Genomic DNA, 16,354 nt, shown 5'->3' on the forward strand with positions numbered 1-16,354 from the left:
TTCTAGTGGACAATTTCACCAAAGGAACTTATCAGGGCATGAAGCAATTCTGTGAGATGTTCCATGGACGAGTTGTCAAAATAGCCAATGCTGAAGCTTTACGCGCTATCTCTGATTACATCTACAACAACAGTGAGTCATTTGTAATTCCTTTTGATTTGAATGAACCAAAGGGACTGGGCAGTAACTTCGAAATACGCCTTCTTTTTTACATTACTTGAAACTGACCTCAAGGCTATGTAATCCTAATTTGTGTTTTAGTATAGGCTGGGTTTTTCCAATCTTTCCAATAAAAAAAGTAGCATACTTCGATTCAAGATTGATCTAGAGTATCGTTCTCTACTTATTGGCAGAATATCCCATAAAAATCACATTTTAGTCGTTAGAGTTATGGAATTTTAATGACAATAACTTATAAGAGTTAACCAATCTTTCGGCATGAGTTTTTTTATTCTTTTATAATTACAGTACAAAAAATACAAGAATTCTCACTACACTGTCCCCAATTAACATATGCCTGTTGACAAAATTAAAATAAGGAAAATAACTTTCAAATAATTCCACTTAATTCATTACAGAATTAACAACTGTTAGCCTCTGGATAGGAGCAACTGACGAGTTTGCTGAAGGCACCTGGAAATGGGAAGACGGAACTCATGTGTTGATGGGGACGCCCTTCTGGGCCAACTACGGTTGCAACAACGATCAGTCCCCTGATGGCGGTACATCGCAAAACTGTGCAGTGTTAGATAAAGATCTTCACTTTTATTTCAATGACGTCAAATGTGACAGTGATGCTGGTGTCATCTGCGAGGTACTTTAGTACACTCATTCTTATATAGGACTACATAATCTAAGTGAATAAAGAAGTATAATTCAGGAATTTTTGGTTTATAAAATGTCATAATGAATTCTAAACTGAGAAAAGGATACAACTACCATGCTGCGATTAATTAAAAAAAGAAAATATAATGCTCTTTTGCATTTAGATGCATCCCTATATTTACTGTAAAAAAAAAATCTCTTGCAACTAATAAGTACATTATCTTATTACAGCCAGATATGCAGTATAAAGGAAATTGTTTTACAGACTTAATAAATATTGGCCTCATATTCATATTATTGTATTTCATATTTCTTTATAAACACTGTACAATATATCGAGATGATATGTAAGGTATTCTATGCATTTGAAAGAAATTCGATTATGTATTTCTAAAACGGTCATAAATTTTTGAAAATCAAAAATTTACTTAATATGCTAGTCGAGAATTGGAGGAAATAAAAGTATTCGAGAGGGTAGCAAAAGAAAACTTGAGTATGAGATGTTTGTGAGCATGTGGGTATGTTCAAGCATTTTCGGATCAGGAGGGCAAACGACTGGCCCAATCGTGACAAGGGTAATAAAGTTCGATGCGGAGGCATCTAGGAAATCTTATGGCGCAGGTCTCGTGTCGAACGAGGCATGTGCTAGGTAATGCCAACTGTGGCTGACAGATTATTTTTGTGTCAGCAACAACGAAGCGAGGCGAAGAACAACCGGTCCCAAAATCACGCAAAACACGTAGAAAATCATTGAACCTTTATCCTTTGGGGTCACTATTTCGGATTGACCTTTCGAGGTAAAAAAAAAAAAAAGTACACCATTCGATGCGACTTAATGAGAGGAATACAATGGTTCAACCCCCATTCCAGTATCTTGATTATTTAAAGTGAAATCAGAAAAAACTTAAGAGCCCAAATTTGACCCCCTGACCTGACCACAAATGTCACCGATTGTCCCTAGACCTTGAAAATCAACTTCCCTCTAGCCCTCCATGTCATGAAAAATGCAGAAACCAGGTGAGGGTTAAAGATTCAAACGGCAAAGAAGCTAAGAAAGATAATAAATCAACAATATATTTAAAAAATGTACTTACTCCTCATGTGGGACATGATAATGGTCAAAATGTTTAGGGCTGAAACTTGCTTTATCGTAAATGCAGAACTGTGGCTTTGAAAAAAGAAAGAAAGATTTTTTTATTGCTATTTCAAAACTGTAAAGCAGTTCATTGTCTTAGCTTCAAGGAGTGTTTCTCCCCATTAATAAACTAGAATAACATGATTGTTATTAAGGATAATAAAAACGAAATAAACGAATATATGAAAGTATAAGCAAAGCAATCTATGTGAGCAATAGACCAGCATTGCAATACAGCCAAACGTCCATGTATTACGGGATTGACGCGGTGCGTGATTCATTGCGAATCCTCCAATTTTGGCCCTAAGGCAATACATCAAAGCAATGCCGGTCTCTAGTTTAAGACATCATCTACTTGGATGTGGGTAGCTGAAAAATTTCTACTTAATTTCAGGCTCCTCCTGTTACCTTGATCACTCATCCGGCTTTTTGTAGAATTAAGTAAATTAAAAGCGTTTGTCATTGGTTGCTTAAATCCTAAACTGAGACACTACTACTACTACTTAGATTCTGCTATTTTCTTTTCCATAGGTTCTACTTAAAAGAAACGTACAGCCATAATCGTTTTCTTTCAATCTGAGGATAAAAACTCTAAGCTATTTGGTAGAAATCCACACATTTCTATACTTCAATATCTGGTTAGTAGAAACATGGGCTATTTTCTATCCAATAATTTTGTTACTAAACATCTATGACATTTTCTTTTCCTTTGAATCTGGTTACTAAAAACCTATACTCTTTTCTTTCCCTCTCAGTCTGGTTACTAAAACTCTATACTCTTTTCCTTCCCGCTTAGTCTAGTTACTACAAACCTACACTCTTTTCTTTCCTTTTCGATGTGATTACTAGAAACCTATATTATTTTCCTTCCCCCTCAGTCTGGTTACTAAAAACCTAAATTCTTTTTCTTCCTCTTCAATCAGGTTACTAAAACTCTATACTCTTCTCCTTTCCTCTCAGTCTGGTTACTAGAAACCTAAGCTCTTTTCCTTCCTTTTCGATCTGGTTAATAGAACTCCAAACTCTTTTCCTTCCCTCTTAGTTTGGTTACTAGAAACGTACGCTCTCTTCCTTCCTTCTCGATATGGTTAATAGAAACTTATACTCTTTTCCTTCCCTCTTAGTCATGGATACTATAACCTTATACTCTTATTTTTTCTTCCATCTTAGTATGATTACTAGAATCCTACACTCTTTTTCTTCCTTCTAGATCTAGTTACTAGAAACTTATATTCTTTTCCTTCCCTCTCAGTCTGGTTATTAGAAACCTAAGCTCTCTTCCTTCCTTTTCGATCTGGTTAATAGGACTCTATACTCTTTTCCTTCCCTCGTAGTTTGGTTACTAGAAACCTACGCTCTTTTCCTTCGTTCTCGATATGGTTATTAGAAGCTTATATTCTTCTCCTTCCCTCTTAGTTTGGTTACTAGAACCCTATACTCTTTTCCTCCCATCTTAGTATGGTTACTAGAAACCTACGCTCTTTTTCTTCCTTCTCGATCTGGTTACTAGGGACATATACTCTTTTCCTCCCATCTTAGTATGGTTACTAGAAACCTACGCTCTTTTTCTTCCTTCTCGATCTGGTTACTTGAGGACATATACTCTTTTCCTTCCATCTTAGTATGGTTACTAGAAACGTACGCTCTTTTTCATCCTTCTCGATCTGATTAATAGAACTCTTTTCCTTCCCTATTAGTCTGGTTACTAAAAACCTACGCTCTTTTCCTTCCTTCACAATCTGGTAATTAGATACCTATACTTTTTTTCCTTCCATCTTAGTATGGTTACTAGGAACCCATGCACTTTTCTTACCTCTCAATATTGTTACTGGAAACCAGATTTAGTTAAAGTAAAAAGTGCAGGAAATGCATTAAGCTATTTGGATATCTTGGCCGCAAGTGAAACACGTTGTAAGGGGATTGGTAAGGAAACCTTAGACCAAGGCAATATACATATCTATTCAGGAAGGACAAATGGAGTTGGAAGGGAAGGGATAGGAATGATGATGACACCAAGAGCAGAAAATGCATTAACATAGTGGAAAGCTGTAAATAGTAGATTGTTACTTACAAAGTTTAGATCAAAGTAGTGCAATTTAAGTACTCTAATTTGCTATGTACCAATAAATGATTATCCTGAAGAAAGGGATGATGAATACTATGATGAACTGTAGAGTGTAAAAGATGAGAATCCAGAGATATGAAAATTAAAATTCGTTACTTCAATGCTAAAGTTGGGTGTTGAGGGTCTTGGCGAAGTTGCAAATGAAAACGGGGCAAATTTCATAAGTTCCAGTTAAACAAACAGTCTTTTAATTGGAGGTACTCTTTTTCAGTATTAGGACATCCACAAATTTCCTGTATATGGACTTCACTGCGTGGCAATTACAAAAGTCGAATAGATCCCACAGCAATTAATAAATAGAGAAGGAAGACTCCAGGAAATGTAAGAAGCTATAAAGGTGCAGATATTGGTAGTGATCACCAGCTCCTTATTGCCAAACTAAAATCAAAACTGAAAGCACCCAACAAAAATGTATATAAAATACCTAGGTTTGATGCAACCAAGATTCTAGAAGATGGCCACAGAGAAACTTTAGCAATTGAATGTAGGAATCGATTTGCAGTCTTAGAGACTTCAAGAGACAAAGAGCAGACACTTGATAAAGAGTGGTGTGATATTAACAACATACATTAGTCAGTTGATAGTGAAGTATTGGGCCATGCAGTTACAAGGAGAAATCCATGAATATCAAATGATTCGTGGGGAACTATAAAATGGAGACAAAGACAGAAATTGATTGTTGAAAGTTTCCGGGGAAGTAATGAAAATTACAAGGTAGAGCAGGCTAAGTATTCCAGTATAGATAGCGAGGTCAAAAGAAAAGCCAGGAATGACTGGAGAAAATATTTAGACAGGAAGCAGATGAGGCTGACAAAGCTATGTATTCAGGGAGTGGCAATGGAGTAAGAATGGCTTATAGAATTATTAACGAAATCTCTATGGTGACAAAGAAGCATATGCCCATCAAAAAGATAGATAGACCTGTTATAACAACAGAGGATGAAGAAAGGCAACATTGGATGGAACACTCAAGTAAGGTCATGAATAGGAGATACGAAGGGAATAATCTGATTGATATACCTGAAGCTGATGAAGACCTTGATGTGCCTAATAATGAATTCAGTGTGTTTGAAGTCAAAGCTATTATTAGAAAACTTAAGAGATGGAAAGCAACAGGATACGATGGAGTAACTGCTGAGATGATACTGGCTGAAAATGAAGTGACCCTCAGAATACTTACAAGATTATTTTGTAGAATGTGGCATGAAAAGGTAAAACCTGATGAACGGGTATTAGGAGTGTTGGTGAAAATGGTAAAAAAAAAGGAGACCTTGACTGATTGCAATAATAATAGGTATCACACTTACGCCAGTTGTCATGAAAATATAGAGTATACTTATTCTAAAGAGACTAGAGAGAACGATTAATGAAAAGTTGAGAGATGAACAATCAGGATTTTGAAAAGGTAGAAGTTGTACTGACCAAATTTTCATTTTGAGACAGTTATGGACTATGAAAAAGCCTTTGATAGTGTGCACCGGCCAATTTTGTGGAGATTACTGTATTAATATGGAATTCCACCTAAATATGCAAATTTGATTAAGTCTGTTCATGAGCATAGCAAGTGCAATGTTAATGTTAGTGGAGTCCTATCAAATGTTCTTCCAGTGAATAGCGGAGTACTCAAAGGGAATGTGTTGTCACCTATGTTGCTTATAATCTTCATGGATTTTGTAAAGCGTAGAACAGTGGTAGATGGTGAACTGAATTGGTAATGGGAAATTAACTGATCTAGAGTATGTTGATGATGCTGTCCTTACTAGAAAAACGCCACAGTATTTGCAATGCTTGGTTACCAGAATGCCTGAAATATCACAGGAGGCTGGGCTCAAGATAAACAGAAGAAAGATAGATATGATGAAAAAGGAACATGCAATGGAAGATGAAATATCACTGGAAGCAGAAAGGATTACAGAGGTAGAATAATCTAAGTATTTAAGAACTATGATCTAGAACTAGAATTGAGAACTATAATTTAATGAAAAAATTAAAAAAGAAAATCAGTCAATGGCAAGGTTGAGTAAAATTTGGAAATCAAATCGCCTGAAATTTCATATAAAAATCAAGACTATATATCTGTTTAGTGAGGTCGCTGTTACTGTATGAACATGTGTCGTGGTAGGACAATGAAGCAATATCCAACAGATTTTGTATATTTGAGAACGAAGCTTTCTAAAGAATATTAGGAGTTAAATGGCAGGACAGGATTAGAAATGAAGCTATAAGAGAGATTACTCGAATGCCATATGGGGATGAGATCATTATGAGGGATAGATGTAGATGGTTTGGACGTGCTCTTCGCACTTCCCAAGAGAGATTAGTTCACCAAACGGTTAACTTGCCTCCACAAGGCACTAAAAGAGTTGGAAGACCCAGGCCTACACAGCTGAAGACTCTGAAGCGTGAAGTAGGAGATGATGAATTGAGAAGTATTGAATTAAAAGCTCTAGATAGAGACGACTGGTGAAATCTTACCGGGGCCCTTGGCATCAATAGGCGTAGGAGATGATGATGATGATATATGTGTGCGTACGTATACATACATACATACATACATACATATATATATATATATATATGTATATATATATGTGTATATACACATATATATATATATATATATATATATATATATATATAGGTATATATATATATATATATATATATATATATATATATATATATATATATATATACCTACGCACACCCGTGCCAGGTTTGATTGTTTCGGTACAAGGATCAATCAGCATTCATTTCCTGGTTTAAGGTCTGAGTGCTTCAGCCTACTGTACTTAAGTGAATGGTCCGGTCCCATGGTGTAGGTTCCTCTTGCTTCATTGTAGGGTTCAATCGCTCAAGTGTACAGTCTGGTCGAAGAGTAGATCATGATTGCTTAAGTGTAAAGTTCGATTATTTCAGTACACTATCCATTTATTGGTTGTATGGTTCAATAACTTCAGTGTATGGGCAGATCACATCAGTGTAAGGTCTGATCGCTTTAGTGATGAATTCAGTAGCTGTGTAGGGCTCGATTGTTTTAGTGCAACAGTTGGCCAGTGTTGGGTACGATCTCTCAAGTTGGACTGTACTTTCAAGAAAAAACTTCCAAGTGAAAAGAAGGAATTGGAAATGCTTGTAAATGTACAAATCCCAACAAATGAAATTATATTTTCATCGTCTTATGACCATTACACCCATTTGTCGTCTTAATTACTTTACATAGAATTTCTATGTTTATATGGAAATAACTAGCCTATATTTTTATCCACTCAACTGCGAGTGATGCCTCAAACAAATGAAAACAAGATTGAATGATATTCTTGATAATTTACGTCACAGTGACTACTTTTTTGCGACAGTTGTTTCATGTTACCTCTGGCCAATCGAAATACTAGGATTTTCTTTACTCCTCTGGGTGGGTGGGAAGGGAACAGGTGAGATGCGATACTGTGAAAGAAGTTCTAAGTTCTTGCAATTCATCTCATGATTTCAGTTCGCAATAACACCTCTCAGCTTGAACTCGTCAGAATAACATCAGGAATCGACAATGATGAAGGCTTTCGTTGTGCTGATGGCGTGTTTGGGTGAGTTGCCTTCATGAATAAACACATTAATCGGTATACAAGCTTAACTTTATATATATATATATATATATATATATATATATATATATATATATATATATAAATATATATATATATAAATATATATATATATATATATATATAAATATATATATATATATATATATATATATATATATATATATATAGATATATATATGTATATATATATATATATATATATATATATATATATATATATATATATATATGTATGTATGTATGTGTGCTTATATTTCTTCTAACTGCAAGCTAACAGTTTAGCAAGTCTCTTAAAGCGTCCCATAAAAATAAGGAAAACAAACTACTCACTATACAGTATTTCGACCCATACACATTGGCCCTCTTCTCATAATAAGTTGGAATAGAGGGATTTATTTGATTTCCTCAGTTTCTTTTTTAAGCCTTTTTAAGTATATATATATATATATATATATATATATATATATATATATATATATATATATATATATATATATATATACTGTATAAATATATATATATATATATATATATATATATATATATATATATATATCACCAATTTTCTTTATTGTTTCAGGGGCTTCGGCTTACCTGCCCACCTCATCTGAAATTCTACGAGAATCTAAAGCCTACGGTAAGAAATAAAGGTGTGACAAATCCACTGGCCGCCTTTGTAAGATTTAATGAGCCAATAAGGACAATTTTACTAGTATTATAACACTTGTCCCACATTTGGCCGGCCATTTGATCACTCTAACATACAATCCAGTAGTAATTGGGTACCAGCATTTGCTTGGGTGAGAAAGTACAAGAATTTGCTAGTGAAAAATAGGTGGGGCCATGAACCTGATTCTCAAAAACTTGCTGAAAACCAGAAGACTTACATCGCTATGATATCAAGGTAAACTGTTATATATATATATATATATATATATATATATATATATATATATATATATATATATACATATACATATATATATACATATATATATACATATATATATGTATATATATATATATATATATATATATATATATATATATATATATATATATATATATATATATGGTTAATATACAATGCTACCTGAACAGAAAACAGTTAGTTATATCAATCAAATATTTAATATTTTGTATCTGAAAAATTATAGCTTCCTTAATTAAAATACATACACACACACACACACACACACACATATATATATATATATATATATATATATATATATATATATATATATATAAAATATATACATATATATATACATATATATATACAATATTATTATATTATGGTCCCGTGTCTGGGAACCTAAATATAATATTATATATATTACAACTGGCAAGCTACACAACCCTTTCGAGTTCCAAACTCACCTGTTGGTTTTTACATTAAAACTGTTACACTAGAAAATATTAATGCCCGAGCTCTGAGACAGTTATATATCTCCCAGACAGCAATATATAAAAACACTGAATATCCAAATGTCTCTTAAGTATACTCAAAACAAAACTGGGTAATTATTATTAGATCTATTAAAAAAACTTCTTACTTCGATTCACTAACAGGATACGAGCGAGTATGAAATAAAGACAGGTGATTGAAATAATACACTCTTTACAAAATAAATATATTCTATATAAATTACAACAATTTGAAACTAATTTACATAAAAAAAAAATAAATCACTCGAAATATTAAGTCTGAACAATACTAAGATTAAGACAAAAACGTTCTGCTCTGAAAATTATATAATCACTTGACTTGAAATTAAATCTGAATAAAACCTTAGACTAAGACCCAACAAATAATTACTCTCAAATGCTTAAACTCTTGAAGATATTATATAAGGTAACTGATAAATTTACTAACTTCACGTATCTTAATTACACAGGGCCAGTTACAAAAATTTACATAATACCAACACTCTCCCCAACACAATAAATTTAAAATTTCCTTTAACGTCTTTCGTATTGTTTCAACACACGATTTACTTTGGGGCCCAAAATCCCTTTGGAGAGGACACACTAGAGAGAGAGAGAGAGGGAGTTTTGGCTCTTTCACAGGACGGCTGTTTCTCTTCTGCTGCTATGCAACCCCGGGGGCACATATATATATGACTTAGCTATTTCCAGAATATTCAAGGTCCGAGATCTGGGAGCTTGGGGGTTTGCTGAAGGGCGTAAGGTTGCCAAAAAGTACTCTCTCAGACGCGTATCAATGCCACAACAAGACAAATCTCTCTCAGCTAGCTCAGCCCACCCTTGTTCTCGGAAATAAAAGAAAAGATAAAAATCAAACGCTGGGGTTTTTTCGATCCTTCCAAAACATGTGGCGAATATAAAAATTGCGTATTTTCTCACAAACATGTCGCAATACCTCATAAAAATATAAAAAAGATTTACATAAGCCCTTGTTCATATCTCGTATGGATCATATAACACTCTCCAAACAGGTTACGTAAGACTTTGTAACAAAATATATGAAATAAAAAGTCAATTCTTAAAAATAACGTAAATTTACATATACTGACTTGAATGAAGAATGCAAATAAATTAACAACGAAAGTCTTACGTAATTTACATAACACACTTATACCTACATGAGAGGAACTAATCTTAAGGACTGGGTATTCACCTCTTCAAAGCACAAATGAAATATATAAATAAATAAAATACATTAATATATTATCTAATGTACAATAGCACAGCTTCGTAAGAATATGTATATATATATATATATATATATATATATATATATATAAATTGCTGAGCTTTCCATATTCTGAAGACGCTTCCACTACTCTACCAGTAGAGGTAACCACACTGAATTATAAGTCAAGTTCAATATATTAATTTTGCTTTAAACACACACATATGTACATACATATATATACACACAAAATATAAACGGGGCTCTGCAGACATTTCCATATATAATTGACTGACGTTTCTTTATCATTATTATATCTATGCTAGCTTTATGCTAGCACGGGTTCTTGTTACTAGTCTCTCCGTAAAACAATTGTAATTTCTGAGGAACCACATGATAGGTGTCTTTACTTTAAAGTGTAGGGAGAACCTTTCTTCCATATTGATATTCACTCCAGATCTTTTGATATCTAAACCATGAATGTATTTATTGTTTCCCAAAAATTATTATTTCATAAGATAATGCTAAGGATTAAATACATCCATAATCTCCAAAAGTAATATTGAATATATGAAACTTAATACGATGAAAACATAACACTTTCTCAAAAGAATGGTAAAGAAAGAATGCATCAAACAATTCCTTAAGCAAATTTAAAGAACGGATGTACGAGTATTAAACATTTTCTAAAAGAATTAACTGATTCTTATATGCAGCAAAGAATAGTAAAATTAGGCTCCTAATGAAATTGTGTCCCCAACAGTGTGCCCAGACCCGTTCGAATTAATTGGGGGTCAATGTCTAATAGTAGACAATTTCACCAAAGGAACCTATCAGGGCATGAAGCAATTCTGTGAGATGTTCCAAGGACGAGTTGTCAAAATAGACAATGCTGATACTCTACGCGCCATCACTGATCACATCTACGACAATAGTAAGTCATTTGTATCTAATTTCGATTTGAATGAACGAAAAAAAAATATCTACTCAACTTATATATCCTTTGAGATGAATTTCCTAAATAGTGTATATTGATTTGGAGAAGACAGTATGTTCAAAATAAACATTTGATATGCATTTAATAAATAGCGTATCCTGATTTGGACTGGGCAGTAAGTTGGAAATATACCTCTGAGATGCATTTCCTACATTGAGTATACTGATTTTGGACTGGACATTTCTTACATTGCATATATTGATGTGGACTGGACAGTAAGTTCGAATTATGCCTTTGAGATGCATTTCCTACATAGCATATATTGTTTCTACTTGGTGGTTGTTCCTATCTAGTAATACTACACCGTATAACACTCGCTGATACTGTAGTGTATATTACTGTAATATATGTACAGTAATATCAATACAGTACAGTTTAACTGTACTGTAAGTGTTCGCTGCATTCGTTCAAACGACTCTACTTTGACAATTCACTGCACACGTAGCTTACATTTATATACTGTACAGTATTTTAAAGTACAATACGTAGTTAATAAACACTGTAGCGTAATACTGTTCTGTACAATATGTATACAATTTAAGATTAACTATGAGTACATATTTTATACGACGACCATTAACCCTTTTTATACGAAGTTCTACAAAAGTGACTTGAAGCATGGCGCAATTCCTGATGCGTTGTCTCTGGCGCAGTGCTGTCTGATATCTACAGTAATCCGGTGATAATATTCATCCCATCTTCTACTTCAATGGGTTTGAAAATTAAAAGATAATGACAAAAGTATCGTTAGTAACCTTATAATCATTGCGTTAATGCATACAGCCACAATAATAGCCTAACAAAAAACTGCTGAATTTTCCATATTTGTAAAAAAAATTTCAACTCGCAGAATAGTTCTGAAGGATTGACTCTACATTATATATGCTCAGTATAATAGTATAATTTAGTTGTGTGTTTAAGTAAAATAAAAATAAGACTGAATTTTATCTTTACAGTATTACAAGGCTTCCATAACCAAAAACATTTATTTCTGACAACTAGGATTGTTTACATTTTTGCCAAAGTAGATGGTGGTTGCGATTTGTGAACAGTAAGTGAATTATTATGCAAACATTGTGTTATAACTCACATATTGTGTTTATCTTTATACTTTCTAATACAGAAATGCAGCTTATTTTAAAAATTGAAAAAAAAAAACATAAATATCTTAGTATTAATTTTATTTCAGGAAATATGAAGTACTGTATCCTTCTGCAGCACGCCTTAATCAGATGATTTGGAAAGCTTAAACGTAAACAACGGAAAATATTATAATTTGCTATGTTCATATTTAGGAATACAATACTAAATTGTGAATATTACATGTATTATTATTGAACATAGTTACGTGAAGCACCAGTTTAATCAAAATCCGGTTTATTTCAAATATGGCTGAAATATTTTAACACAAAAAATGAGCATAAAGTGTACAGCGAGAGCTGGGACGAGGTGGGTGGGGAGAGAGGAAAGTGGCACTAAGCAAGCCCAGAGCGTTGGCTATTTGAAATCATCGGGCCGCGAGATTTTTTTATTGCAAATATTCAATTTTTTTTAAATAGGTCTTCAAGTTCTTGTGTGGCATATAAATGCAATCGCGAAGTATAGAACTGCATAAAGCGTGGGCTAACTCTATGCTTTGGATATGCATCTTTTAAAGTGTATATTGATTTGGACTAGGCAGTAACTTCGAACTACGCATTTGAGATGCATTTCCTAAATAGCGTATGTTGTTTTAGACTGGACAGTAACTATAAATTATACCTTTGAAATGTATTTCCTAAATAGTGTATATTAATTTGAACTGGACAGTAACCTTGAAATACGCCTTTGAAATACATTTCCTAAATAGAGTATATTGATTTGGACTAGACAGTAATTTTGAAATACGGCTTTGAAATGCATTTCCTAAATAGTGTATATTGATTTGGACCAAGTAGTAACTTCAAAATACGCCTTTGATATGCATTTCCCAAATAGCGTATATTGATTTGGACCAAGTAGTAACTTCAAAATACGCCTTTGAGATGCATTTCCCAAATAGCGTATATTGATTTGGACCAAGTAGTAACTTCAAAATACGCCTTTGAGATGCATTTCCCAAATAGCGTATATTGATTTGGACCAAGTAGTAACTTCAAAATACGCCTTTGAGATGCATTTCCCAAATAGCGTATATTGATTTGGACCAAGTAGTAACTTCAAAATACGCCTTTGAGATGCATTTCCCAAATAGCGTATACTGATTTGGACCAAGCAGTAACTTCAAAATACGCCTTTGAGATGCATTTCCCAAATAGCGTATACTGATTTGGACCAAGCAGTAACTTCAAAATACGCCTTTGAGATGCATTTCCCAAATAGCGTATACTGATTTGGACCAAGCAGTAACTTCAAAATACGAGATGCATTTCCCAAATAGCGTATATTGATTTGGACCAAGTAGTAACTTCAAAATACGCCTTTGAGATGCATTTCCCAAATAGCGTATACTGATTTGGACCAAGCAGTAACTTCAAAATACGAGATGCATTTCCCAAATAGCGTATATTGATTTGGACCAAGTAGTAACTTCAAAATACGCCTTTGATATGCATTTCCCAAATAGCGTATACTGATTTGGACCAAGCAGTAACTTCAAAATACGCCTTTGAGATGCATTTCCCAAATAGCGTATACTGATTTGGACCAAGCAGTAACTTCAAAATACGCCTTTGAGATGCATTTCCCAAATAGCGTATACTGATTTGGACCAAGCAGTAACTTCAAAATACGCCTTTGAGATGCATTTCCCAAATAGCGTATACTGATTTGGACTAAGCAGTAACTTCAAAATACGCCTTTGAGATGCATTTCCTAAATAGCGTATATTGATTTGGACTAAGTAGTAACTTCAAAATACTCCTTTGAAATGCACTTCCTAAATAGCATATATTGATTTGGAGTGGACGGTAATTTTGAAATACACCTTTGAGATGCATTACCTAAATAGCGTATATTGATTTGGACTAAGTAGTAACTTCAAAATACACCCTTGAGATACATTTCCTAAATAGCGTATATTGATTTGGGCTAGGTAGTAACTTCAAATTATACCTTTGAGATGCATTTCCCAAATAGCGTATACTGATTTGGACTAAGTAGTAACTTCAAAATACTCCTTTGAAATGCACTTCCTAAATAGCGTATATTGATTTGGAGTGGACAGTAATTTTGAAATACACCTTTGAAATGCATTTCCAAAATAGAGTGTATTGATTCGGACTAAGTAATAATTTCAAAATACACCTTCGAGATGCATTACCTAAATAGTGTATTTCGATTTGGACTAATGTAGTAACTTCAAAATACACCTTTGTGATGCATTTCCAAAATTCCGTATATTGATTTGGACAAATTAGTAACTTCATAATACACCTTTGAGATGCATTTCCTAAATAATGCATATTGATTTCGAATAAGAAGTAAATTCAAAATACACCTTTGAGATGCATTTCCTAAATAATGTATATTGATTTCGAATAAGTAACTTCAAAATACACCTATGAGATGCATTTCCAAAATAGCGTATATTGATTTGGACTAAGAAGTAACTTCAAAATACACCTTTGAGATGCATTTCCTAAATAGCGTATACGTATTTGGACTAAGTAGTAACTACAAATAACACCTTTGAGATTCATTACCTAAATAGCTTAGTAACTTCAAAATACACCTTTAAGATGCATATCCTAAATAGCGGATATTGATTTGGATTAAGTAGTAACTTCAAAATACAAAATAAAATAATACTGTGGTCATGAGTGTCATAGAGTATTAATTGAAATAACTTATACTACAGTAAAAAAAAAAAAAAAAAAAGACGGGAATTGTCACTCCACTATTCCAAGTTATTATTAATCTGTTGACGATATCAAAATAAGAATGGAGATTTTTGTAACAAACCTTGAAAGAACTTAAATATTTTACTTTATATTCATAACAGAACTAACAACCGTCAGCTTCTGGATAGGGGCAACAGACGAGGCTGCCGAAGGCACCTGGCAATGGGATGACGAAACTCATGTGCCGATGGGAACGCCCTTTTGGGCCAACTTCGGTTGCTCTAACAATCAGGCTCCTGATGGTGATAAGCAAGAAAACTGTGCAGTGTTAGATAAAGACCTTCATTTCTATTTCAATGACGTCCATTGTGACAGTGATGCAGGTGTTATCTGCGAGGCAGTTTGGTAAGCTCACTCTTACGGACTACATAATTAAAGATATATCATTCAGAATTTTTTGTTTTATAAAAAGGCATGATAAATTTTAAACTGGGGAAATGATACGGCTCTCACGCTGGGATTAATATCAATACAAATTGTAATGTTCTCTTGAAGTGCAACTTTTTTCAAACATTGTAGTGTATTTTGACGTATACAATACCTGTATTTACAATAAAAATAAATCTCTTGCAACTAATAAGCAGAATTTTTTTCATTCCACCCGGAGTTGCAGTATAAAGCATATTATTTTACATATTTAATGAATACTGCCCTTGCTAGCCTTTCTAGTATCAAATATATGCTTGCATTTAATATCTACTTAGAAATACAGTGCGATATACTGAGAGAACACGGCCGGCATTTAGTAGGTATTCCTATTATGGTAGGAAATGTTAGAAAATTAAATTGCGTAATAGGATAGATTAGGATGTGGGAAATTTGAAAGAGATCTACTTGGAAAAATATATAAAATTAGTTGTAGTTTATAATAAAAAAGTATCCCACACATATATGGTCGTTTTGTCAATGTAGTCGGCCATCTCAATTAAAGAGATATTATACTATCTATCTATCTATCTATATATATAAATTTCATGCATATATGTAAATTATACATGTATATATATATATATATATATATATATATATATATATATATATATATATATATATATAACGGATTTTGAGCGAAGCGAAAAATCTATTTTTGGGTGAGATGGCCATGTCGTCCTGATGGAAGTTCCTAT

At 33.2% G+C, this 16,354-nt stretch overlaps 1 protein-coding gene across 4 annotated transcripts in view; it reads left to right on the forward strand.

The window, feature by feature from the left end:
• Nucleotides 1-15,807, forward strand: part of LOC137616548 (perlucin-like protein) — a 20,146-nt gene extending 4,339 nt beyond the window's left edge. For 2 of the 4 annotated variants that reach the window (XM_068346393.1, XM_068346394.1), the window contains 2 exons: nt 1-132; nt 579-879. The exon at nt 1-132 is cut by the window's left edge and continues 39 nt beyond it. In XM_068346393.1, coding sequence (XP_068202494.1) covers nt 1-132; nt 579-823 — 377 coding nt within the window. In that variant the 3' untranslated portion in view covers nt 824-879. Of the gene's footprint in view, nt 133-578; nt 880-7,515; nt 7,670-8,270; nt 8,328-11,112; nt 11,284-15,328 lie in introns of those variants that run through there. The other 2 variants (XM_068346395.1, XM_068346396.1) reach the window with 2 other exon arrangements.
• The last annotated feature ends 547 nt before the right edge of the window (nt 15,808-16,354 follow it).

This window comes from Palaemon carinicauda, chromosome 22 (assembly GCF_036898095.1).
Source record: "Palaemon carinicauda isolate YSFRI2023 chromosome 22, ASM3689809v2, whole genome shotgun sequence".
Taxonomy (NCBI): domain Eukaryota; kingdom Metazoa; phylum Arthropoda; class Malacostraca; order Decapoda; family Palaemonidae; genus Palaemon; species Palaemon carinicauda.